The sequence below is a fragment of the Microcaecilia unicolor genome, chromosome 6, assembly GCF_901765095.1.
Source record: "Microcaecilia unicolor chromosome 6, aMicUni1.1, whole genome shotgun sequence".
NCBI classification, from domain to species: domain Eukaryota; kingdom Metazoa; phylum Chordata; class Amphibia; order Gymnophiona; family Siphonopidae; genus Microcaecilia; species Microcaecilia unicolor.
This window is the reverse complement of record NC_044036.1, coordinates 234114637-234139727: the sequence shown is the minus strand read 5'-3', so window position 1 is coordinate 234139727 and position 25091 is coordinate 234114637. Positions and strand designations below refer to the sequence as shown.

At 48.5% G+C, this 25091-nt stretch overlaps 1 protein-coding gene across 1 annotated transcript in view; it reads right to left on the bottom strand.

Annotated features, from left to right (window-relative positions):
* NSMF (NMDA receptor synaptonuclear signaling and neuronal migration factor) overlaps nt 1–25091 on the bottom strand; it is a 742397-nt gene that overhangs the window by 145703 nt on the left and 571603 nt on the right. The window contains exons 9-11 of the mRNA XM_030206612.1: nt 17535–17618; nt 13310–13343; nt 11703–11773 (exon numbers count right to left, since the gene is read on the bottom strand). Of these exons, the coding sequence (XP_030062472.1) occupies nt 11703–11773; nt 13310–13343; nt 17535–17618 (189 nt within the window). The remainder of the gene's footprint in view (nt 1–11702; nt 11774–13309; nt 13344–17534; nt 17619–25091) is intronic.

Genomic DNA, 25091 nt, shown 5'->3' with positions numbered 1-25091 from the left:
TCCCCTCCTGTTGGGATCAAAAGAAACAAACAATTGGGCGGACTGTCTGTTGGGCTGTGTCCACTCCAGATAGAAGGCCAATGCTCTTTTGCAGTCCAATGTGTGCAGCTGACGTTCAGCAGGGCAGGAATGAGGACGGGGAAAGAATGTTGGCAAGACAATTGACTGGTTCAGATGGAACTCCGACACAACCTTTGGCAAGAACTTAGGGTGAGTGCGGAGGACTACTCTGTTATGATGAAATTTGGTGTAAGGGGCCTGGGCTACCAGGGCCTGAAGCTCACTGACTCTACGAGCTGAAGTAACTGCCACCAAGAAAATGACCTTCCAGGTCAAGTACTTCAGATGGCAGGAGTTCAGTGGCTCAAAAGGAGGTTTCATCAGCTGGGTGAGAACGACATTGAGATCCCATGACACTGTAGGAGGTTTGACGGGGGGCTTTGACAAAAGCAAACCTCTCATGAAGCGAACAACTAAAGGCTGTCCTGAGATCGGCTTACCTTCCACACGGTAATGGTATGCACTGATTGCGCTAAGGTGAACCCTTACAGAGTTGGTCTCGAGACCAGACTCAGACAAGTGCAGAAGGTATTCAAGCAGGGTCTGTGTAGGACAAGAGCGAGGATCTAGGGCCTTGCTGTCACACCAGATGGCAAACCTCCTCCATAGAAAGAAGTAACTCCTCTTAGTGGACGTCCCAGAGTCAAATTGGACCAAATCGTCCACCAATAGAGGGATTTGAGAAAACTCGTGGACAGGTGGATCACGTCCTCTAGATCCCCAGCAGCCTGAAACCACTGGGAAGCTAGGGTCCATTGAGCAGATCGCATGTGAAGGCGGGCCATGGGAGTCACATGAACTGTGGAGGCCATGTGGCCCAACAACATCTGCCGAGCTGTGATCTGCTGGGACGCTCGCACCCGCGAGACGAGGAGGGACAACAAGTTGCTGGCTCTCGTCTCTGAGAGATAGGCACGAGCCGTCCGAGAATCCAGCAGAGCTCCTATGAATTCGAGTCTCTGTACTGGGAGAAGATGGGACTTTGGATAATTTATCACAAACCCCAGTAGCTCCAGGAGGCGAATAGTCATCTGCATGGACTGTAGAGCTCCTGCCTCGGATGTGTTCTTCACCAGCCAATCGTCGAGATAAGGGAACACGTGTACTCCCAGCCTGCGAAGCGCCGCTGCTACTACAGCCAAGCACTTCGTGAACACTCTGGGCGCAGAGGCGAGCCCAAAGGGTAGCACACAGTACTGGAAGTGTGCCCAGCTGAAATCGCAGATACTGTCTGTGAGCTGGCAGTATCGGGATGTGCGTGTAGGCGTCCTTCAAGTCCAGAGAGCATAGCCAGTCATTTTCCTGAATCATGGGAAGAAGGGTGCCCAGGGAAAGCATCCTGAACTTTTCCTTGACCAGATATTTGTTCAGGGCCCTTAGGTCTAGGATGGGACGCATCCCCCCTGTTTTCTTTTCCACAAGGAAGTACCTGGAATAGAATCCCAGCCCTTCTTGCCCGGATGGCACGGGCTCGACCGCATTGGTGCTGAGAAGGGCGGAGAGTTCCTCTGCAAGTACCTGCTTGTACTGGAAGCTGTAGGATTGAGCTCCCGGTGGGCAATTTGGAGGTTTGGAGGCCAAATTGAGGGTGTATCCTTGCCGGACTATTTGAAGAACCCAACGGTCGGAGGTTATGAGAGGCCACCTTTGGTGAAAACTTTCAACCTCCCCCCGACCGGCAGGTCGCCCGGCACTGACACGTTGATGTCTGCTATGCTCTGCTGGAGCCAGTCAAAAGCTCGCCCCCTGCTTTTGCTGGGGAGCCGCGGGGCCTTGCTGAGGCGCATGCTGCTGATGAGAGCAAGCGCGCTGGGGCTTAGCCTGGGCCGCAGGCTGTCGAGAAGAAGGATTGTACCTACGCTTACCAGAAGAGTAGGGAACAGTCTTCCTTCCCCCATAAAAACGTCTACCTGAGGAGGTAGATGCTGAAGGCTGCCGGCGGGAGAACTTGTCGAAAGCGGTATCCCGCTGGTGGAGCTGCTCTACCACCTGTTCGACTTTTTCTCCAAAAATATTGTCCGCTCGGCAAGGGGAGTCCGCAATCCGCTGCTGGATCCTATTCTCCAGGTCGGAGGCACGCAGCCATGAGAGTCTGCGCATCACCACACCTTGAGCAGTGGCCCTGGACGCGACATCAAAGGTATCATATAACCCTCTGGCCAGGAATTTTCTGCACGCCTTCAGCTGCCTGACCACCTCCTGAAATGGCTTGGCTTGCTCAGGAGGGAGCTTGTCCACCAAGCCAGCCAACTGCTGCACATTGTTCCGCATATGTATGCTCGTGTAGAGCTGGTAAGACTGGATTTTGGCCACGAGCATAGAAGAATGGTAGGCCTTCCTCCCAAAGGAGTCCAAGGTTCTAGAGTCCTTGCCCGGGGGCGCCGAAGCATGCTCCCTAGAACTCTTAGCCTTCTTTAGGGCCAGATCCACCACACCAGAGTCGTGAGGCAACTGAGTGCGCATCAGCTCTGGGTCCCCATGGATCCGGTACTGGGACTTGATCTTCTTGGGAATGTGGGGATTACTTAGAGGCTTGGTCCAGTTCGCCAGCAATGTCTTTTTTAGGACATGATGCATGGGTACTGTGGACGCTTCCTTAGGTGGAGAAGGATAGTCCAGGAGTTCAAACATTTCAGCCCTGGGCTCGTCCTCCACAACCACCGGGAAGGGGATGTACGTAGACATCTCCTGGACAAAGGCCGCAAAAGACAGACTCTCGGGAGGAGAAAGCTGCCTTTCAGGGGAGGGAGTGGGATCGGAAGGAAGGCCATCAGACTCCTCGTCAGAGAAATATCTGATGTCCTCCTCCTCCTCCCACGAGGCCTCACCATCGGTATCAGACACAAGTTCATGAACCTGTGTCTTAAGCCATGCCCGACTCGACTCCGTGGAAACACGGCCACGGTGGGAGCGTCGAGAGGTTGACTCCCTCGCCCGCACCGGCGAAGCTCCCTCCGCCGTCGTCGGGGAGCCCTCCTGGGAGGCAACCGCAGTCGGTACAGCAAGCGGCACCGATGTTGGAGACCTCACCCCGGGCAAGGGGCCAGCCGGCGCCTCACTCGACGGTACCAGTGGCGCAAGCACCCCCGGTACCGGAGGGGAAGGGCGCAACAGCTCTCCCAGGATCTCTGGGAGAATGGCCCGGAGACTCTCGTGCAGAGCGGCTGTGGAGAAAGACATGGAAGCCGATGCAGGCGTCGAGGTCAGAGTCTGTTCCGGGCGTGGAGGCTGTTCCGGGCTGTCCAAGGTGGAGCGCATCGACACCTCCTGAACAGAGGGTGAGCGGTCCTCTCGGTGCCGATGCCTACTGGGTGCCAACTCCCTCGGCGACCCAGAGCTCTCGGTACCGATGCGGGAAGGAGAACAGTGTTGATGCTGCTTTGACTTTTTCAAACGAAGCATGTCACCAGAACTTCCCGGTACCGACGAGGAGGACGTAGAATCCAGCCGTCGCTTCCTCGGGGCCGAGGCCGAAGAAGGTCGGTCTTGGGGGGGTTGTACCGCAGGAGCCCTCAGGGTAGGGGGAGACCCACCCGAAGGCTCACCGCCACCAGCAGGGGAATGGACAGCCCTCACCTGCACTCCAGTCGAAGCACCACCGTCCGACGACATCAGCACTAGTGGAGGTCCCGGTACCACCGACGCCGACGCAGCCTTTCGATGTCTCAGTACCGACGATGCAGAGGGTCGATGCCTCGATGCAGTCGATGCCGAGGTCGAAGGTCTTGAAGCTGTCATCGTCGATGCACTCGATGCCCCCGGTGCTGTTGCCGACGAAGAGCCCGAGAACAACACGTTCCACTGGGCCAATCTCGCTACCTGAGTCCTTTTCTGTAAAAGGGAGCAAAGACTACAGGCCTGCGGGCGGTGCCCAGCCCCCAGACACTGAAGACACGACGCGTGCCTATCAGTGAGCGAGATTACCCGGGCGCACTGGGTGCACTTCTTGAAGCCGCTGGGAGACATCGATGACATGGGCGGAAAAATCACGCCGGCGAAATCAAAACTCGTAATGGCGGTAAAGGCACCAAAAATAGGGAGAGAAAAAACCCGAACCGAGGCCTCAAAAAGGCCTACCCCGAAAACGAAAGGAAACTTAGCGGGGCAAAAACTGGAAACACGGGAAAAGGGGAAAAGAACGTAAAGGTCTTCTTCCAATTTCTTTTTTTTTTTTTTTTTAGCAAAGAACTCGAAGACGCTTAAGGGTCAACTTGAGGGGCATGAAACGGCGCAAACACGACCGTCCTGAGCGCGGACAAAAGAAGACTGACGAACACGAGCCGGTTCGGGCGGGAAGACGGCCGCGCATGCGCGGTGCGCATCAGCCCGCGAGGACTAGCAAAGGCCTTTGCTAGTAAAGTTTTCCGATTGGAGGGGCTGCCGTGGACGTCACCCATCAGTGAGAACAAGCAGCCTGCTTGTCCTCGGAGAATACACCAATATAGCACCCACAGGGAAAATGCAGACCATCAACAATATGAAACAAGGGATCATAATATCACAATTCTCATGTAGAGCCACAAAACACCCTTTTAAGGTGGATAGTGTTCACAATTAGCTCCTTTTATTAACAACCATATATAGATCCTTCAAGAGGTAGTGTGTCATGATTTACGCTGTACACCCTTTCTGATGTTTTGGTGCCACATCAGTAAGCCCAACACACAATCTCTCCACTGCAAAATGCTATACACAAACTTGTGCAAAAACACACTCATAGCCTTACCAAACCATAAGTACATATAAGTATATAAGTAATGCCATACTGGGAAAAGACCAAGGGTCCATCGAGCCCAGCATCCTGTCCACGACAGCGGCCAATCCAGGCCAAGGGCACCTGGCAAGCTTCCCAAACGTACAAACATTCTTTACATGTTATTCCTGGAATTGTGGATTTTTCCCAAGTCCATTTAGTAGCGGTTTATGGACTTGTCCTTTAGGAAACCGTCCAATCCCTTCACCACTTTCTCCGGCAACGAATTCCAGAGTTTAATTATACGTTGGGTGAAGAAAAATTTTCTCCAATTTGTTTTAAATTTACTACACTGTAGTTTCATTGCATGCCCCCTAGTCCTAGTATTTTCGGAAAGCGTGAACAGACGCTTCACATCCACCTGTTCCACTCAACTCATTATTTTATATACCTCTATCATATCTCCCCTCAGCCGTCTCTTCTCCAAGCTGAAGAGCCCTAGCCTCCTTAATCTTTCTTCATAGGGAAGTTGTCCCATCCCCGCTATCATTTTAGTCGCCCTTCGCTGCACCTTTTCCAATTCTACTATATCTTTCTTGAGATGCGGCGACCAGAATTGAACACAATACTCAAGGTGCGGTCGCACCATGGAGCGATACAACGGCATTATAACATCCTCACACCTTTCCTAATAATACCCAACATCTATTCGCTTTCCTAGCCGCAGCAGCACAGAGCAGAAGGTTTCAGTGTGTTATCGACGACGACACCCAGATCCCTTTCTTGGTCCGTAACTCCTAACGTGGAGCCTTGCATGACGTAGCTATAAATTTAGGTTCTTTTTTCCCACATGCATCACCTTGCACTTGCTCACATTAAACGTCATCTGCCATTTAGCCGCCCAGTCTCCCAGTCTCGTAAGGTCCTCTTGTAATTTTTCACAATCCTGTCGCGATTTAATAACTTTGAATAACTTTGTGTCATCAGCAAATTTAATTACCTCGCTAGTTACTCCCATCTCTAAATCATTTATAAATATATTAAAAAGCAGCGGTCCTAGCACAGACCCCTGAGGAACCCCACTAACTACCCTTCTCCATTGTGAATACTGCCCATTTAACTCCACTCTCTGTTTCCTATCCTTCAACCAGTTTTTAAACCACAATAGAACATTTACTCCTATCCCATGACCCTCCAATTTCCTCTGTAGCCTTTCATGAGGTACCTTGTCAAACGCCTTTTGAAAATCCAGACACACAATATCAACCGGTTCCCCTTTGTCCACATGTTTGTTTACTCCTTCAAAGAATTGAAGTAAATTGGTCAGGCAAGATTTCCCCACACAAAAGCCGTGCTGACTCGGTCTCAGTAATCCATGTCCTCAGATGTGCTCTGTAATTTTGTTTTTAATAATAGCCTCTACCATTTTCCCCGGCTCTGACATCAGACTCACCGGTCTATAATTTCCCGGATCTCCCCTGGAGCCTTTTTTAAAAATCGGCGTTACATTGGCCACCCTCCAATCTTCCGGTACCACACTCGATTTTAAGGATAAGTTGCATATCACTAGCAGTAGCTCCGCAAGCTCATTTTTCAGTTCTATCAGTACTCTAGGATGAATACCATCCGGTCCAGGAGATTTGCTACTCTTCAGTTTGCTGAACTGCCCCATTACATCCTCCAGGTTTACCGTGAAGTCAGTAAGTTTCTCCGACTTGTCCGCTTGAAATACCATAGCAGCACTAATTCTAAGGACAGGAAGAGCTACAACCTTTATTTGTGGAAAGGCAGGACTATAATTACACCGGGCTCTAAAACACCAGTACACAACCTAGTGAAACAAAAACAAAAAGTGCTGCAAATACTACACGCTAGCAGAATACTACTACTACTTAACATTTCTAGAGCGCTACTAGGGTTACGCAGCGCTGTACAATTTAACAGATACTGCATCTTGATCACACATGAAAAATACATGACACAACAGATATGAAGGCAAAATACTGAACTGGAAAGTTACCTCAAGAAGTCGGACTCAGCATGCAGCAGTACTAGAAAAATTGAAACTTACATGCAAAATATCATAGATGTACATTTTCAAAAGCTGACATATTCCAATTAATACATTCTGAATAAAAAAATGTTTTCTACCTTTGCTGTCTGAGCATTTAGTTTTTCTATTAGCTTTGGTCCCAGTGTCTTCTTTCCATTTGATATTTTTTTCTCTCACCATGTCCACCATCCTTCTGTGTCCTTATGCGTCCTGTCTCCTATCTGTAGCCCTGTCCCTCTCCAGTTTCAACATCTGCCCTCAAACTGTTCCAATCCAGCCCTTAAATTCAGCAATTTCCCCTCCATCCATATAAAGCATTTCTCCTCACTCCCCTCCCCTCCATCCATGTGCATCTCCTTCCTCTGTCTTCTCTCCCCTCCATCCATGTCCAGCATTTCTCCTCTCTCCCTTTCACTCCATCCGTGTGCATCTCCTTCCTTTATCTTTCCTTCCCTCCATCCTTGTCGAACATTTCTCCTCTCTTCCCTGCCCTCCACTCCATCCATGTCCAGCATTTCTCCTCTCTTCTCTCCCCTCCATCCATGTGCATCTCCTTCCTGACTTCCCTCCCCTCCATCCATCCATGTCCAACAACTCTCCATTCTCCCCTGCCCTCTCCTCCATCCATATCCAGCAAATTTCCTCTCACCCCTGCCTCCTCCATCCACATCCATGTTGTCCAACAATTCTCCTCTCTCCCCTGCCCTCTCCTTCATCCATGTCCAGGAACTCTCCATTCTCCCCTGCCCTCTCCTCCATCCATCTCCAGAAAATTTCCTCTCTCCCCTGCCCCCTCTATGCCCAGCAATTCTCCTCTCCAGCAGTCAGTTCTCTCCCCCTGCCCTCGCCTTCAATCCACATCCAGCGATTCTCCCTGCCTCCTTCAGCTCCCAACAGCCCTCCTCTCTGTTCCTTTCTTCCCCCCCCCCCAACCTTTTTACTCTCCGTGGCAGCGCTTTTGCCAGGTAGTTCTCCCTCCTTCCTTCCTGCTCTCGGCTTCCCGATTGGCAGCCCCCCCACACACACACGCACGTGCGTTTTAACCTTTACTTTCCGTGGCAGCGACGTCAATCAATGAAGAAAAAGGCACTACAGGCTTGCTTCCAGCTTCTCTCTTCACACAGTGCCCCACCCTCACGGAAACAGGAAATGCATCCTCGCTGAAGGCAGGACACTGTGTGACGAGAGAAGCTGGAAGCGAGCCTGTAGTGCCTTTTTCTTCATTGATTGACGTCGTTGCCACGGAAAGTAAAGGTTAAAACGCCCGGGGGGGGGGGGGGGGGGGCTGGGGCTGCCGATCGGGGAGCCTAGAGCGGGAACCAAAGAAGGAAGGAGGGAGAGCCAGAGCTGCCTGGCAAAAGCGCTGCGCTTGTGAGGGCAGCACTGCAGCAGCCAAGGGAAGTCGGAAGTCCACGATTGAGCTGGGGAGGCTTAACCTCCCCAAGCCTCCTATATGGGGAGAGCCTATGATGGGCCTTATAAAAGGCACCACAAAATTCATGAACTCCTCTGTCTAATCGGCAACTACCAACAGCGTTAAGGGCAGTGGTTTGTCCTTTGTTAAAGAAGAACAACCTTGACAAGGCCAAAGTTTGAAAGTTACCAGCTAGTATCTAACATCCCATTTCTAGGAAAACTTATAGAACAGGTCTGTAATCAACTCAATGATTGACTAGAAGAGAGAAACTGGCTAGATCCAGTTATGGAACAGAAACAGTCCTTGTATCCCTGCTAGATCTTCACAGAAACTGAAACGGGATTTGCCTGTGTTAGTACTGCTAGAGTTTTCTGCAACTTCTGACACTGTGGATCACAATATCATGCTAGCATGACTGGTAGAAACAGGTATCAGTGGAACAGTACTTGCCTGGTTCAGATCCTATCTATCAGACAGGCAACAGTCCATACTGTTCAACAGAACCTCATTGACAACATGGATACCGACATTCCTTGCTGCAAAATGTTTGCTTCACCCAATGCTCCTCTGATATTTATGTATTCAGCGTTGCATATTCCACTTATCTCAATCCAAGTCCACACTGCACCCACAGGAAAAGGAATCAACTCCCATTTGCAATTATCTTTTGTTGTTTTCCAGACGAACTTCCATAGGATTTTTCAAAAAACAACAACAACAGGTCAGCTTGTTCCCCGATACGGACCCATATTTCAATCTCTTCATCAGGAGAAACAAAATATCCAGGGGGAACCACGTCCAATTTCTGCCCCCTTGAAATTAGAAAGACTGTCTACCATCTAAGGGAAGGTTTGAACCGATGAACGTTTGATAAAAGCTTAAGTGATTAAGAAAAATATGTAAAATTATTTTGTACTTGGCACAGCCCCATGGAAATTGGTTATGATATGAATGAGAAGTGTGCAGTATGATACAGTGGTGTGGAATGGGTTATGATAAATGATAATGTTTAAGGCATGTATCACATTTATATTATAGTTAAATAAAGCTATGTTTGTTATTTACAAAATGTAGTCCTCTGGAGCAGTGAAACATACATGCCCAGAGTATGGTAAAGGCTTTAGGCAGATGGCATACCTCATAATACACAAGAATATCCACAACTGAGTGAAACCATTTGCACGTTCTGAGTGTGGTAATAGCTTTGGTTGGAAAGAAAGCCTCACATGGCATCAGAGAATCCACACATGGATAAAACCATTTACATGCACTGAGGAGGTAAAAGCTTCAGTTGCATTGGGACAGGTAATTAGGGAATGTACATTCTTGCTATAAAGTATGGAGAAATAGCACTCTGGTACTTAGATATATGTAATGAGACCTCCTTTTTATCTATAGATCTGAATTTAACACCCAAATCTACTGATAGATACAAAGCTCACATGTTACAAAAAATAGAAAGCTTGGCATCAGGTAGACTAATGGAAAAGTGACATCCCAGGAAAGCAATAGGGCACCCTAGGGGGCACTGTAGTGAATGTCGTAAAATGCTCCCAGGTACACATCTCACCATTGTTCCCTTACCTTGTCTACTAAGCCAACCCACTACCCCCAACCATAGCCCTTACGAGTGAAGGGGGCACAGTGGGTTTCTGATGAGTTTTGGAGGGTTCACAGTTTCCTCCACAAGTGTAACAGGACTGATTCTACAGCAGTTTGAACTTTATCCTCTAAGAATGCTTTCCTGTGGCAAACTTTTCTTATGGTCTGTATCCCAATGGCTAGATTTTGTGCATTTTGCATTTGGACTTTTTTTTTTTTTAATGGACTGAAAGACAAAATGTCCAAATCACAAAATGTTTTTCAAAACAGTATTTTTGAAAGATTTTTTTGTTGTTGAAAACGACCTTCTTGCCTGTTCAGAATTTGGATGTTCTGTCTAAAACATCCAAATTCAGATTTCGATGTCATATCAAAAATACCCCTCCACATGTTCCATCTTTGCTTACACCCTATGCTGTCTATTAAAATGTTTTATTGTATATTGTAATGTAGCATACATACTATGCCAAACTTTTTATTGTTTGAATATTTTTACTGCTGACTTATTCTTGTTGTACACAGTCGAGTTTTGAATCATCATGGTGTTTTCCTGTTGACACCGTCCTCTTAGTGATTGCACTCTTAAAATCAATTTTATAGCACAGACTTATTCCAGAATATCTTTTAATGGATATTCAAAATGTTTTGTGACTTTTATTATTTAAAACACAAGTTTTTATATACACTATTTATATAGATGGAGTATGAAGTCACTTCTTGTTTTGACATCTCTTGTTTTTATACATTTGTACTGTTCCGTTACATTTTAAATGTAAAATAAATATAAAATCATTAAAAAATTGTGTTTCTATGATTTGTACTATTATATCCCCGAAGCAGTTCATGAGTAGGTGAGATGTGGAACACGTTGGGTTCTTTTCTAATAAGGCTATTGTGTGGACTATATTTCTGGATCTGCTGGTTTTCTTGTTACTTCTGTTGCAGATCTAAAGTGCCTCTGAGGTACAGTAAGTTTTTGTAATATACACCTGCCAGGGCTGGTTTTAGACATGACTGGGGCCTGCAAAACAAAAAAACAAACAAACAAACAAACCCCAAACCTTCCAGCATACCAGTGGCAAACCTCCAGCTTTGGGATGGGCCATCCTTGGCACCTCTGCATGCATACAAGACTCAAATACCAACATTTACATTCATTCTTGCTGACTAAACTAGATGGCTCCTTATAGAATTACCTCCAAGTGTGTAAAATAAATTGCTGCACCAACAAACCACAGCTTGAAAATCACTAATTAGCTATTGTGTCAGCCATGGGTAGATTTTCTTAGTCAAAAAATAATAAAATTTCAATAATAAAAAATCATAAGCTCAGTTTCCAATGCCTGTAAGTTCTGCTACTCCAGAGCAAACACTACAAGTGTTAGAATGGTTCAGTTTAAAATGTTAGCAAGACTTACAAGTATTCTACCAGAGAGTGCCAGCTTGTAAACTCTGCAATAATTTTACTCAGATAACAGGGACAAGAGTTAGAGGAGAGGTACAGAAACCTGTAGGGTTCAGAAGAATAATGCAGACTTGAGTAAAGGAGTACAAACAGGGCTGGCCCAACCATTAGGCAAGATTAAGCCATCACCTAAGGTAGCATCTTCTTTGGAGCAGAAAAAGACTGCAGTTAAAGCAAAATAGGTCCTGACAACCACATCACCTCAAAGAACCATCAGCTCATTCTTTATTCTGCATTTTTATAGGATGTTTGTGTTATGATTACTGAGGTTAATTATCAAAGACTTGAGGGGTGGGGGTGGGGGGGGCTGAACACTAAGGACCTGAAAGTTAATTGAGAAGGGGTATAAGGCTGAAATTTCACCTACTGTGCTCGCAACCCTTGCACCACTTCTGGATTAAAACCTGCTCACCTGACAGAAGATGAGCATCTTCCAGATTTTGCAGGCTTTGTGGTAAACGTTCAGCTTCTTCTCAATTTCCTCTGCAGAGAACAACATTATCAAAGAGATGTGAGTGGCTGCCATAGTCAAATAAGGGCCCGCACGGACATTATGTACCATCTGTCAACCTTTCCAATGACTGTGCCAATGAGAGGGTCATTTGATAACAGCGTGCCTAGGTTGTGAAAGCACAGAGGTGCATGATCCATCTATTTTATAAAGGCAACATAGGTCCACCAAAGCTCATGTGGATACAGACATGCATTTTATAACATATGCGTGTATCACGCAACTGTACCCCAAGGTCCGCCAACTTCCACCTCCAAAAATGCTACTGCACATTGGTAGCATGTACTTATGTGGGTATACCCCTAGGCATTTTATATGTGCTATTTATGTGGGTAAAACACAGTTTGAATGAATAAAGCAGGCCTGAATATGACTCACTTGTTCACGCAGAAAAGACTTGCTTTCCATCAGGTCATAATGAGTTCACTATCATTAGCACACAAGCTTTTTCAAATAGGATTATTCACATCCTTCCCCCCCCCCCCCTCCCCAATAACATATAGGATGGGTTCTGCTGGTGCTCATGAACTATGGTTTGGTGAGATCACTGGCACGTGCATGGTAAATTGTTATGGCATGACCCCACTAGAGGCTACACAACACCTAAGTCTAAGCCTGAACAGCGACCCATCATTGCTTTTCAGCAAAAAAAAAAAAAAAAAAAACCCCCCAAAACAATCCCCCCCTCCCAAAAAACAACAACCCAGAGTTGTATTATGCATACAATATTCAATATATATGCAGCACATATGCATTCCAGTTGTACTCTACACCGATACAAACCTTTAGAGCAGGGGCGTATCTGAACTGCGGCGGTAGGGGGGGCCAGGGCCAGAGTGAGGGGGCACATTATAGCCCCCCCCCCCCCCCGCCGCCGCCGCCGCCGCCGCCATTGCCGATCCCCCTCCCCCCAGCTGCTACCATTTCCAACCCTCCCCCTCCGTTGCTTGCCTACCTTCGCTGGCGGGGGACCCCAACCCCCGCCAGCCGAGGTCCGCGTCCTCCTGCCGCTGCCTCTGCCGGCTGCCTTTGGTCCTTTCATTTGTCCATTGAAGCTGGCGCCGACGAAAGTTTCTTTTGACTCTGACGTCGCTGCACGTTGTACGTGCAGGACATCAGACTCAGAAACATTTTCTGAGCCTGACGTCCTGCACGTACAACGTGCAGCGACGTCAGACTCAAAAGAAACTTTCGTCGGCGCCAGCTTCAATGGACAAATGAAAGGACCAAAGGCAGCCGGCAGCGGCAGGAGGACGCGGACCTCGGCTGGCGGGGGTTGGGGTCCCCCGCCAGCGAAGGTAGGCGAGCAACGGAGGGGGAGGGTTGGCAGCGGTAGGGGGGTCCAGGGCGAAATCTGCGGGGGCCCAGGCCCCTGAGGCCCCACGCAGATACGCCCCTGCTTTAGAGCCACACCAAATGGTGGACCTGGGTCAGGTAACAGGATCAGCCTGACCGCTATATAAAGTCATTTACCACATTAGAAAGAGCAAAGAGCTCATAACACATACCTAAAATATCTTCAAAGGTTGCATGTTCATGGTCCTGAAATAAGAAGGAAATGTTTCAAGTCTTAGATACAATGCTGCACATAAACCTTTCAATAAGCTGAACAAGAAATTCAAAAGGGGAAATTCTATAACAGAATACCTCCATTTAGGTGCCCCAAAGCTGTATGGAGTGTGCCTATTTTATAAAAGCATACCAGTGTAAACCCATATTGGCATGCCTAAATTTAGGTGTGACCGTTTATGTTAGGTCAATGACAAGCATAAATGGGTGTGCCATGCAGCACATGTAACATAGTATCCTGCAAGTTGCATGCATTAGCTAGAGAAACACTCCTGCCCCTCCCATGCTCCACTCTATCTTAAAGAATCTACTATAATAAAACGCAGCCTCAACGTTCTGAGGACACTGACGTCACTGAAGTCACTCACACACCGGTTCGTGGTTTCAAGGTGGTGAAGCCACAACATCTTCATGCCCTGCCCTCGCGTCACACGTGATGACGTCGAGGGCGGAACACGAAAACAAATTAACGCACGGGGAGCAATAGGGAACTCCTCCCCTTCCAACAAATCCCAGCCGCTGCAGACGTGCACATGAACCCGGCCCCTTTTGCCACATAGCCCCGCCCCTTACAACTTACCGCCCCGCCCATGGTAGCACACGCTTAACCTCACCAACCTTCCCCCCCCCCCCGTCACCTCCCCTCCCCTTACGCGTGTCTCCCTGGTGGTCTAGAGGTACCTGTTCCGTCGGCCCAGGAAAGAAAGAGCCCCCTCTTTCCTCCCGTAGCGGTGGCTTCTTTGCTGCATCGTGTGGGAGTCCGGCTCTTGGCGTTTGAAAATGGCCGCCGACAGTTCAACCTGCCTCACGAGACTTCAACACTCGGCGGCCATTTTGAAACGCCAAGAGCCGGACTCCCACACGATGCAGCAAGGAAGCCACCACTACGGGAGGAAAGAGGGGGCTCTTTCTTTCCTGGGCTGACGGAACAGGTACCATAAGGGGAGGGGAAGGGAGTCCCGTGCCCGCTAGCGCCGTTTCATCGGCGCCAGAAACGGGCCATTTTTACTAGTATTGTATAATACCCTTACACCTGTAAGTGCCATTTTTCTGTGCAAGCACTTACACAATTGTCTTTAGAGTGTCCATTTACCAAGATATTTAATCTCAGGACAAGTCACACTGACTAGAAACACAAAACTGGCAAAATCAAGCGAAAGGAGAATATAACTTTGTCTCAAATTCTTTCTAAGATCATTTCTATACATTCTGCACTCAGCATATGTCATAGAATCCTAAAATTATCAAACTGAAAGGAGCTTTAGAAGGTCATTCAGTCCATCCCTTGCCTGCCAGGAGGATCTAACATAACTGAGTCACTGCCAGGCAGATGTTAGTCTAATCCACTCTTAAAAACATCCAATAATATAGTTTCCACCACCTGCCAAAACAAAAATTGAGAAGATCTCTTTAAAAGCCATTTACCCAGGTGAATTGGGCTGCCTGAAAATTGCCATTCTCTATCTAACAAAATAAGCATGGCTTTCCACAGCATGTGTACTATTACCTGGGTGTGAGACCCCAGGCGAGGGTTATGGGGTGGCCCTGTCAATAACAGCTGGGCAAAATTGCAAACATGAAATAAGTGCTTTTATTAACTTAAATCTGAGGCCTGTTCCTTCAGAGGACGAGGAGTGGCCTAGTGGTTAGGGTGGTGGACTTTGGTCCTGGGGAACTGAGGAACTGAGTTCAATTCCCACTTTAGGCACAGGCAGCTCCTTGTGACTCTGGGCAAGTCACTTAACCCTCCATTGCCCCATGTAAGCCGCATTGAGCCTGCCATGAGTGGGAAATGGTGGGGTACAAATGTAACAACAAAAATATAAAACAAAAGTAAAGTCTCTTATCTTCAAAGGGGGAAAAGAGTTTTCATGGGCCTGTGGCCTACAGGGCCCAAAACACAGAATATGCCTGTGACAGCCATGCCCTAATCACAGTTTGTAGTTTCTCTCTTTGTATTTCCAAGTCTGGCTCCAACCAGACCTCAGAAGAAGGTTCACATTCTTCAAATAAAAGATTGGCTTACCTCAGCCAGATCACAGCAGCAAGAAGTGTTCAATAAAGGCATCTTCTGGGGCTTCAGTTCTTCCTTCCCTGGGCCTCCTTAACCACAGACTGGCCCTGTCTTTTAAACTCCCAGGTATTGACTCCACCCCTCCTGGCTCACTTCCTCCCAGGGTGGGATTAGTGCTCTTAAGGTGGCCCAGGCTAGTTAGAGAGGGCCCTTTCTTAAGGGTGAGAGGCAGCGTTCTATAAATCCCGTCACACTGGGTTAAAAGGAGGCATTCTTCGGGGAGAGGGATATTTAGGTCAGGGGAGGAAAATACCAATGTGTAAGTGAAATTTGTTAAAGTATGCATGCCCATTCATCTCCTCCACTCTCCTGGATCAACCGTACAAACAGCTTGTGAAAAAGTACATGGATGCATCAGCCCAGAGATTTTATGCTAGCTAATTTTCAAAGACAAGCTAGCTGTTAGTTTCTTTGAAAATCAGATACAAAATAAAAGCAGTAAACATAGCCATGCATTTTGTAACTACATGGGCTACTGGAAAACTGGCTCTAAATGTATACATAAGATATTTTTGCATTACAGATTAAGCCAGCAGTTAATCTGGATTTTAGGGATGTGCACAGGCAAAATATTTTCAATTCTTTTTTGAATTTGTTCCAAATTTTCAGGCATACATTTTAATAAAAACTTTTTAAAGTACATTAGAACATTTTAACATATACAAAGTCTGCATGCATATGAATTCATAAATTTAAGTACATTAAATCAATTTTGCATACACTTTGGGTCTGATATTTAGCTGGCTTCAATCAGTGCTTTGGTGACTGCTGCTGGCGTTATACATGGAGATTCAATGCTGGACCATGTCCAGGCTCCCCGCATTGAATTTCCAGGTATAAGGAGCTGGCAAAAACATAGCCAGTTAAGGGGGGTCTTTTACAAAGGCACGCTAGCATTTTTAGCACACACTAAGCACTAGAGACACCCATATATTCCTATGGATGTCTCTAGCGTTTAGCATGTGCTTATTTTTAGCGCGCGCTGAAAACACTAGCGCATCTTTGTAAAATGACTCCTAAGTGTGATATTCAGCACTTAACTGGCTATGAAAAACCGTATAAAGATAGGACTATATGTGGTCCTATTGATCTGGTTATCTTAGCCATTTAAGCGCTGAAGACTCCACCCCTGGAGTGCCCCTAAAATAACCAGTTTTGGACTGGGCGCTAACCTGGCATTTTCAGCGTCACTATTCAGTGAAGTGTTGCTGAAAATGCCCAGTTAGCCCTGGACAGGCAATTTAAATGGCCAGGTGAGGCCATTTTAAATATCGAACCCTAAATGTTTTAATGTGTGCTAACAAATGCGCATCCCTGGCGGATCAAAAGTAGATTTGGATCTAAATCTAAAGTCATTTGTTTACCACAAACAGTAAATACCAGCCAATCTAACTGATTCAGCCTTAGCCTGCAGTGAGAAGGCCCAACATTAGCAGTGCCTTCAATCTATAGCCTGACAGCCTATTTGTAATGTGGACAGCTAATGTATAATTTACGGCCACCAGATCATTTTATGTAGGCCACCTATAATCCATTGGTCAGGTCAATGTAACGTACCATGAGAGAAAAATAAATCAATTCTCTCTCTCAATTCTTTCAATCAAATTGTTAACAGGAAAAGTGGGGAATTCCATGTACCAGAAATTCCTTTGTGTGCCAGTGGCTCATTCTAAGATTAAGCTACAAGTAGAGTATGACCAAATGGCACTAGCACTATATGCACATTATCACAACCTAACTCATGCTGAGGATTTCTATCCAAACCAGGTGAAACCTGGTAGGCTGACCCATCTATAGCGAAGTTCCAGTTTCTCTAAGACCTGTAGAACCACAAGCTAATAGCTGTAACAGACAAATGCCAGAACAAGATGAGTTGACCTGAGACAGGTGATAACCCTTTAAAAAAATGGTCTCAGGTGACCTGCTGGAAGGAAATCCCAGCCAAGTCTTGAACTGAGTGTAAAATGAAAAGGCTCAATGGTGGTATGGCTTCCCTTCTTAGCACAGCTGTCTCTCTCCTACTCCCAGACAGCTATAATTATACAGGCTGCAAAACAGGCGCTGCGCTCCCTAGCATTTCAGGCACTTACGTAGAGAATGGGGATGATAGAAGGGTCGTCCCTGCGGATAATTGTTGGAATGTATTCAGCTTTTGGGACCTTGGAAGAAATAAGCTGTGGAGGGAAATGGCAAAGATGAGAAGGTGAAGCAGGAATCTGTCCCTCAGCATCTCTGGTTCCAGGAGGCTGTTGGCACTTGTTGTAGTGCCAGCATAACTTCTGTGAACGTGATGACCTAGAGCAATGTTTTCTAACTCTTTTATGTTTATTCCAGTTTAATATGCAGGCAGTTTACGTAAGATTTTACTGAAAAGGAAAGGAATACCATACAGTCATAGGACTGAAGAGTGAGTGAAGAGGTTAAATGTTAGACAGAGAAAGTGCTAAGTAGAGAAGGTTTCCAGACAAGGAAAGGTAATAGGAATGATGCATACGCCATCCTAAATTTAAACAGATTAGCTATCTGTTCCAATCAAAGAAGTTAGTAATGAAGTTTTTGATTTTGCTATCTTTTTAGCGGACAAACTTGGTAATGTTATATCCACACAAAAAAAAAGTTCTGGCCATTTTTACATGCATACCTCAATGAGGATTCTTAATGATTCCTGCATATGTCATTATTTATTATGGTCAATGTATCATTTAAGCATTTATTAGAACAAGTATGGTTAAAGGTAACATACTGAGTTACTGGTGTGTGGTTGTGCATGTGGCATGATCATTGTATATATAATCACAACTCTTTATGTATAGGCACCAACTGGTACATGTATACTTGTTATACTTTATTTATATGTTTTATGTACCTAAATAAATAAAAATAAACTTGGACTGAAAAAAAAGATTAGCTATCTGTTGAACAGTTATTTATATGGTCCTGCTTAAATCAACTTAACCAGATGGGGGTAGTTCTATAAGCAGGTGACTCCTTTTAGGCGTCCTGATGTCATGCAGTGAAAGCGAATGATACATACCTTTAGCAGGTATTCTCCGAGGACAGCAGGCTGATTGTTCTCACGACTGGGTGACGTCCACGGCAGCCCCCTCCAACTGGAAAAAACTTCTCGCGGGAGGTCCCGCGCGAACGGCACGCCCACCGCGCATGCACGGCCGTCCTCCCACCCGTGCGCGACCGCTCCCGCTCAGTTAAGTAAAAAGCAAAAGAAATAAGGATAAGAAAAACATCTCCAAAGGGGAGGAGGGAGGGAAGGTGAGAACAATCAGCTTGCTGTCCTCGGAGAATACCTGCTGCAGGTATGTATCATTCACTTTCTCCGAGGACAAGCAGGCTGCTTGTTCTAATGACTGGGGTATCCCTAGCTCCCAGACTCATTCAAAACAACAAAGAGGGTCAATTGGGCCTCGCAACAGCGAGGACATATAAAAACTTGACCTACGAAGAACAACTAACTGAGAGTACAGCCTGAACAGAATAAAACTGGGCCTAGGGGGGTGGAGTTGGATTCAAACCCCGAACAGATTCTGCAGCACCGACTGCCCGAACCGACTGTCACGTCGGGTATCCTGCTGGAGGCAGTAATAAGATGTGAATGTGTGGTCAGATGACCATGTCGCAGCCTTGCAAATCTCTTCAATAGTGGCTGACTTCAAGTGGGCCACTGACACCGCCATGGTTCTAACACTATGAGCTGTGACATGACCCTCAAGAGTCAGCCCAGCCTGGGCATAAGTGAAGGAAATGCAATCTGCTAGCCAATTGGAAATGGTACGTTTCCCGACAGCAACCCCCTTCCTGTTGGGGTCAAAAGAAACAAACAATTGGGCAGACTGTCTGTGTGGGCTTGTCCGCTCTCGGTAGAAGGCCAATGCTCTCTTGCAGTCCAATGTGTGCAACTGACGTTCAGCAGGGCGGGTATGCGGACGGGGAAAGAATGTTGGCAAGACAACTGACTGGTTCAGATGGAACTCCGACACCACCTTTGGCAGGAACTTAGGGTGAGTGCGGAGGACTACTCTGTTATGATGAAATTTGGTATGGAAGCATGGGCTACCAAGGCTTGAAGCTCACTGACCCTCCAAACTGAAGTGACTGCCACCAAGAAAATGACCTTCCAAGTCAAGTACTTCAGATGGCAAGAAGCCAGTGGTTCAAAAGGAGGTTTCATCAGCTGTGTGAGGACGACGTTGAGATCCCATGACACTGTTGGAGGTCTGACAGGGGGCTTTGACAAAAGCAAACCTCTCATGAACCGAACCACCAAAGGCTGTCCAGAGATAGGCTTACCCTCTACACGATAATGGTAAGCACTAATCGCACTAAGATGGTTCCTTACTGAGTTGGACTTGAGGCCAGACTCCGACAAGTGTAGAAGGTATTCAAGCAGGGTCTGTGCAGGACAAGAGCGAGGTTCTAGGGCCTTGCTGTCACACCAGATGACAAACCTCCTCCACTTGAAAAAGTAACTCTTCTTAGTGGAATCTTTTCTGGAAGCAAGCAAGACTCGGGAGACACCCTCAGGCAGACCTAAGGCAGCGAAATCTACGCCCTCAACATCCAAGCTGTGAGAGCCAGAGACTGGAGGTTGGGATACAGATGCGCCCCCTCATTCTGCGTGATGAGGGTTGGGAAACATTCCAATCGCCACGGTTCTTCGGACGACAACTCCAGAAGAAGAGGGAACCAGATCTGGTGCGGCCAAAAGGGCGCAGTCAGAATCATGGTGCCACGGTCTTGCTTGAGTTTCAGCAAAGTCTTCCCCACCAAAGGTATGGGAGGATACGCGTACAGGAGTCCGCTCCTCCAATGAAGGAAGGTGTCCAACGCTAGCCTGTCGTGGGCCTGAAGCCTGGAGCAGAACTGAGACAGCTTGTGATTGGTCTGCGTGGCGAAAAGATCCACTGAGGGGATGCCCCACTTCCGGAAGATCTTGCGTACCACACACGAATTGAGCGACCATTCGTGCGGTTGCATGAGTCTGCTCAGTCTATCGGCCAGACAGTTGTTTAAGCCGGCCAGGTACGTGGCCTGGAGAAGCATGGCCACATCCTGACAGCTTTCTGACACAGGAGGCGAGATCCGGTGCCCCCCTGCTTGTTGATGTAGTACATCGCAACCTGGTTGTCTGTCCGAATTTGGATAATTTGGAAGAACAGCCGATCTCTGAAAGCCTTGAGCGCGTTCCAGACCGCTCTCAACTCCAGGAGGTTGATCTGCAAACCAGATTCCTGGAGGGACCACAGTCCTTGAGTGTGAAGCCCATCAACATGGGCTCCCCAACCTAGGAGAGATGCATCCGTTGTCAGCACTTTTTGCGGCTGAGGAATTGGGGATTGGCGTCCCAAGATCAAATTGGAGCGAATTGTCCACCAGCGGAGTGAAGTGTGAAAGCTGGCGGGCAGGCGGATTGCATCTTCTAGATTCCCCGTAGCCTGGTACCACTGGGAAGCTAGGGTCCATTCAGCTGGCCTCATGTGAAGACGTGCCATGGAAGTCACATGGACTGTAGAGGCCATATGGCCCAGGAGTCTCAACATCTGCCGAGCTGTGATCTGTTGGGACGCTCTGGCCCGGGAGGCGAGGGATAGAAGTGTCTGCGCCCTCACCTCGGGAAGATAGGCATGAGCCGTTTGTGAATTCAGCAGGGCTCCAATGAATTTGAGTGACTGGACTGGGCGTAGGTGGGACTTTGGGTAAGTTATCACAAACCCCAGTAGCTCCAGAAGTCGGATAGTCCTCTGCATGGACTGTACAGCTCCCGCCTCCGAGGTGCTCTTCACCAGCCAATCGTCGAGATAAGGGAACACATGCACCCCCAGCTTGCGTAACACCGCCGCCACCACCACCACTAGGCACTTCGTGAACACCCATGGCGAGGAGGCAAGCCCAAAGGGCAGCACGCAATACTGGAAATGCTGTGTCCCCAGACGGAATCGAAGATACTGCCTGTGAGCTGGCAGTATCGGGATGTGGGTATCAGCATCCTTTAAATCCAGAGAGCATAGCCAATCGTCTTTCTGAATCATGGGAAGAAGGGTGCTCAAGGAAAGCATCCTGAACTTTTCTCGGACCAGATATTTGTTCAGGCCTCTCAGGTCTAGGATGGGACACATCCCCCCTGTTTTCTTTTCCACAAGGAAGTACCTGAAATAGAATCCCAGCCCTTCATGCCCTGGTGGTACGGGCTCGACCACATTGGCGCTGAGAAGGGCGGAGAGTTCCTCTGCAAGTACCTGCCTGTGGTGGGAGCTGAAGGACTGGGCTCCCAGCGGGCAATTTGGTGGAATGGAGGTCAAATTGAGGGCGTACCCGCACCGCACTACTTGGAGAACCCACTGGTCAGAGGTTATGAGAGGCCACCTTTGGTGAAAAAATCTTAACCTCCCCCTGACCGGTAGATCGTCTGGCATGGGCACTTGTATGGCGGCTATGCTCCCGTGGATCCAGTCAAAAGCCCATCCCTTGCTTTTGCTGGGGAGCCACAGGGGCCTGCTTGGTCGCACTCTGTTGACGCGAACGAGCGCACTGGGGCTGAGCCTGGGCAGGCTGTCGGGAAGGAGGATTGTACCTATGCTTGGTGTAAGCGTAAGAAGCAGTCTTCTTTCCCCTGAAAAATCGCCTACCTGAAAAAGTAGGTGCTGAAGGCGCCCGGTGGGAGAGGTTGTCGAGGGTGGATTCCCGGTGGTGAAGCTGTTCGACAAACTGCTCGACCTTCTCACCAAAAATATTATCCCCCCCTGGCAAGGGACATCCGCCAGCTGCTGCTGGGCCTGATTGTCCAGGTCAGAGGTGCGCAGCCATTAGAGTCTGCGCATCACTATACCTTGGGCAGCGGCTCTGGATGCAACATCACAAATGTCATAAATACTCCTGGACAGGAATTTGCGACAAGCCTTCAGCTTCCTGACCACTTCCTGAAAAGGCCTGGCCTGCTCAAGCGGGAGCTTGTCAACCAGGTCCGCCAGTTGCCGCACATTATTCCGAATGTGGATACTCATGTAGAGCTGGTAAGACTGGATCTTCGTCACGAGCATGGAGAAATGATAGGCCTTCCTCCCAAAAGAGTCCAGAGTGCGAGACTCACGCCCCGGGGGCGCCGAGGCGGTATCCCTCAAACTCTTGGCTTTCTTGAGAGCAGAATCCACGACCGCCGAGTCATGAGGCAACTGAGTCCTCATCAACTCCGGGTCAGTGTGGACTCTATACTGGGACTCCACCTTCTTTGGGATGGTGGGATTAGATAAAGGCTTCACCCAGTTCCGAAGCAGCGTCTCCTTCAGCACATTGTGCAACGGTACCGTGGAAGACTCTCAAGGTGGAGATGGATAGTCGAGGACCTCGAGCATCTCAGCCCTCGGCTCGTCCACAGTGACCACGGGAAAGAGAATGCTCACAGACATGTCCCTAACAAAAGAGGCAAAGGAGAGGCTCTCGGGTGGCGAAAGCTTCTTCTCCGGTGAAGGAGTGGGGTCAAAGGGGAGACCACAGGACTCCTCGGATGAGAAATACCTGGGGTCCTCCTCCTCCTCCTCCCACGAGGCCTCCTCCTTGCTGTCAGACATGAGTTCTCTGACTTCTGTCCTAAACTGGGCCCGTCTCGACTCAGAGGAGCCACGTCCTCGATGATGGCGTCGAGAGGTGGACTCCCGCACCGGCGGTGACGAAGCTCCCTCCATCGACGTCGACAGGGATTCCACCTGAGTGGCGGCTGAGACCGGTGCCGCAAGTGGCATCAATGTCGACGGCCGCATCACAAGGCCAGAGCCAGCCGGCGCTTCCATCAACGGTGCCGAGGGCGCAAACACCCCCGGCACCGGAAGAGACTGGCGCAGCAGCCCTTCTAGGAGGCGCTCGTCCAAAGTCTCTGTCGGGGAAGGCTGAGGGGCCGGTGCAAGAGTCGGTGCTAGAATCTGCACGGGGCCAGGAGACGGTACTGGACTGCCCGACGACCGATGCATCGACACCTCTTGGATGGAGGGGGAGCGGTCCTCCCGGCGCCGATGGTTCTCGGGTGCCGACTCTCTCGACGCCCTGGAACTCCTGGTACCATGCGAAGTCAACTTCCTTCGATGCACGTCATTGGCGCTCCGCGGTACCGACGAGGAGGACGTGGAATCCACACGCTTCCTTGGGGTCGGGTCTGAAAGGGGTCGGTCCCGATGGCCCTGCCCAGCAGGAACCACCAAGGCAGGTGGAGGCCCACTCGGCTGCTCGCTGCTCCCAGCAAAAGATGGTTGTCGGGCCGGTGGTACCTGAGCTCCTGAGGTTGATGCCAGTCCGGAGCCGACATCGACGCCGCCGGTGCCGATGCTGCCAAAGTTGACGCCACCGGTGCCGATCGACGCCGAAGGGCCGGCACAAGCTCCAAAAATTCAGTCCCGTTGAGCTTCCCTCGCTACTTGTGTCTGCTTCTTCAAGCCGAGACACAAGTTACATGCTTTGGGATTGTGTTCAGGCCCGAGGCACTGAAGGCACCAAGCGTGGGTGTTGGAGAGCGAGATCTGCTGGCCACACCAACCACACTTTTTGAAGCCGCTGGGTATCCTCGATGTCATTGACGGAAAAATCGCGGCGGTGAGGTCAAAATCGTCGATGGTGGCGGCAAAAAGGGCCATGAGGAGGAAAAAAGACAAACGCGTAGCCACGAGGCCGCGATTGTGACGAAAGGAAAGGAACGGAAAAAAGAATAAGAAAAAAGGGGACCTTTTTTTTTTTTTACGAGAAGTAGGTAATTAAGAGAAAGAAGGCGCGAACGGCGCCACAAAACAAAGAAAAAAGCGGACTAGGCCGCAAACCGGTTTCCGAGGCTGACAACGGAGAGGGACGCAAAGCAGTCTCTCTCCAAGCACGGAAAACGAGAATCTGAGCGGCAGCGGTCGTGCACGGGCAGGAAGACAGCCGCGCATGCGCGGTGAGTGTGTCCCACGTGCGGGACCTCCCGCGAGAAATTTTTTCCAGTTGGAGGGGGCTGCTGTGTACGCCACCCAGTCGTGAGAACAAGCAGCCTGCTTGTCCTCGGAGAAAGCCTATTCTATAATGGCATCAGAGTCCCCAGAATCCATCAGTGTGCTTAACATTTATATGGCTGCAGTTACACCAGCCATAGACCTGGCATAACTGTAGTAGTAGTGTAAATGATGCAAGGGTGCATGTAACTACAGTATTCTGTAAGTTGCTTGCATAAATGCCAGTCCCGTCCATGCACCACCCATGTGAACACCCTCCTTGCTTTTACTCGTTATGCCACTTGTATTTATTTATTTACTTATTGCACTTGTATCCCACATTTTCCCACCTATTTGCAGGCTCAATGTGGCTTACAAAGATCTGTTATGGCATCGCCATTACAGGGTAAAAGATACAATTGGTATTACAAAAAGATCAAGGATGACAGAAAAGAACTAAAGAAAGACGTCGTTTAGAGTCAGGGTGGGGTGGTGAAGTGTAATAGTTAAGTTATGGATTCTCGTGGTAGGCCTTGTTGAAGAGATAGGTTTTTAAAGATTTGAGAAAGTTAGTTATTTCGTTGTTTTCAGTTTTGTTGGTAGTGCATTCCACAGTTGTGTGCTCATGTATGAAAAGCTGGTCGCATGTGTTAGTTTGTATTTTAATCCTTTACAGCTGGGGAA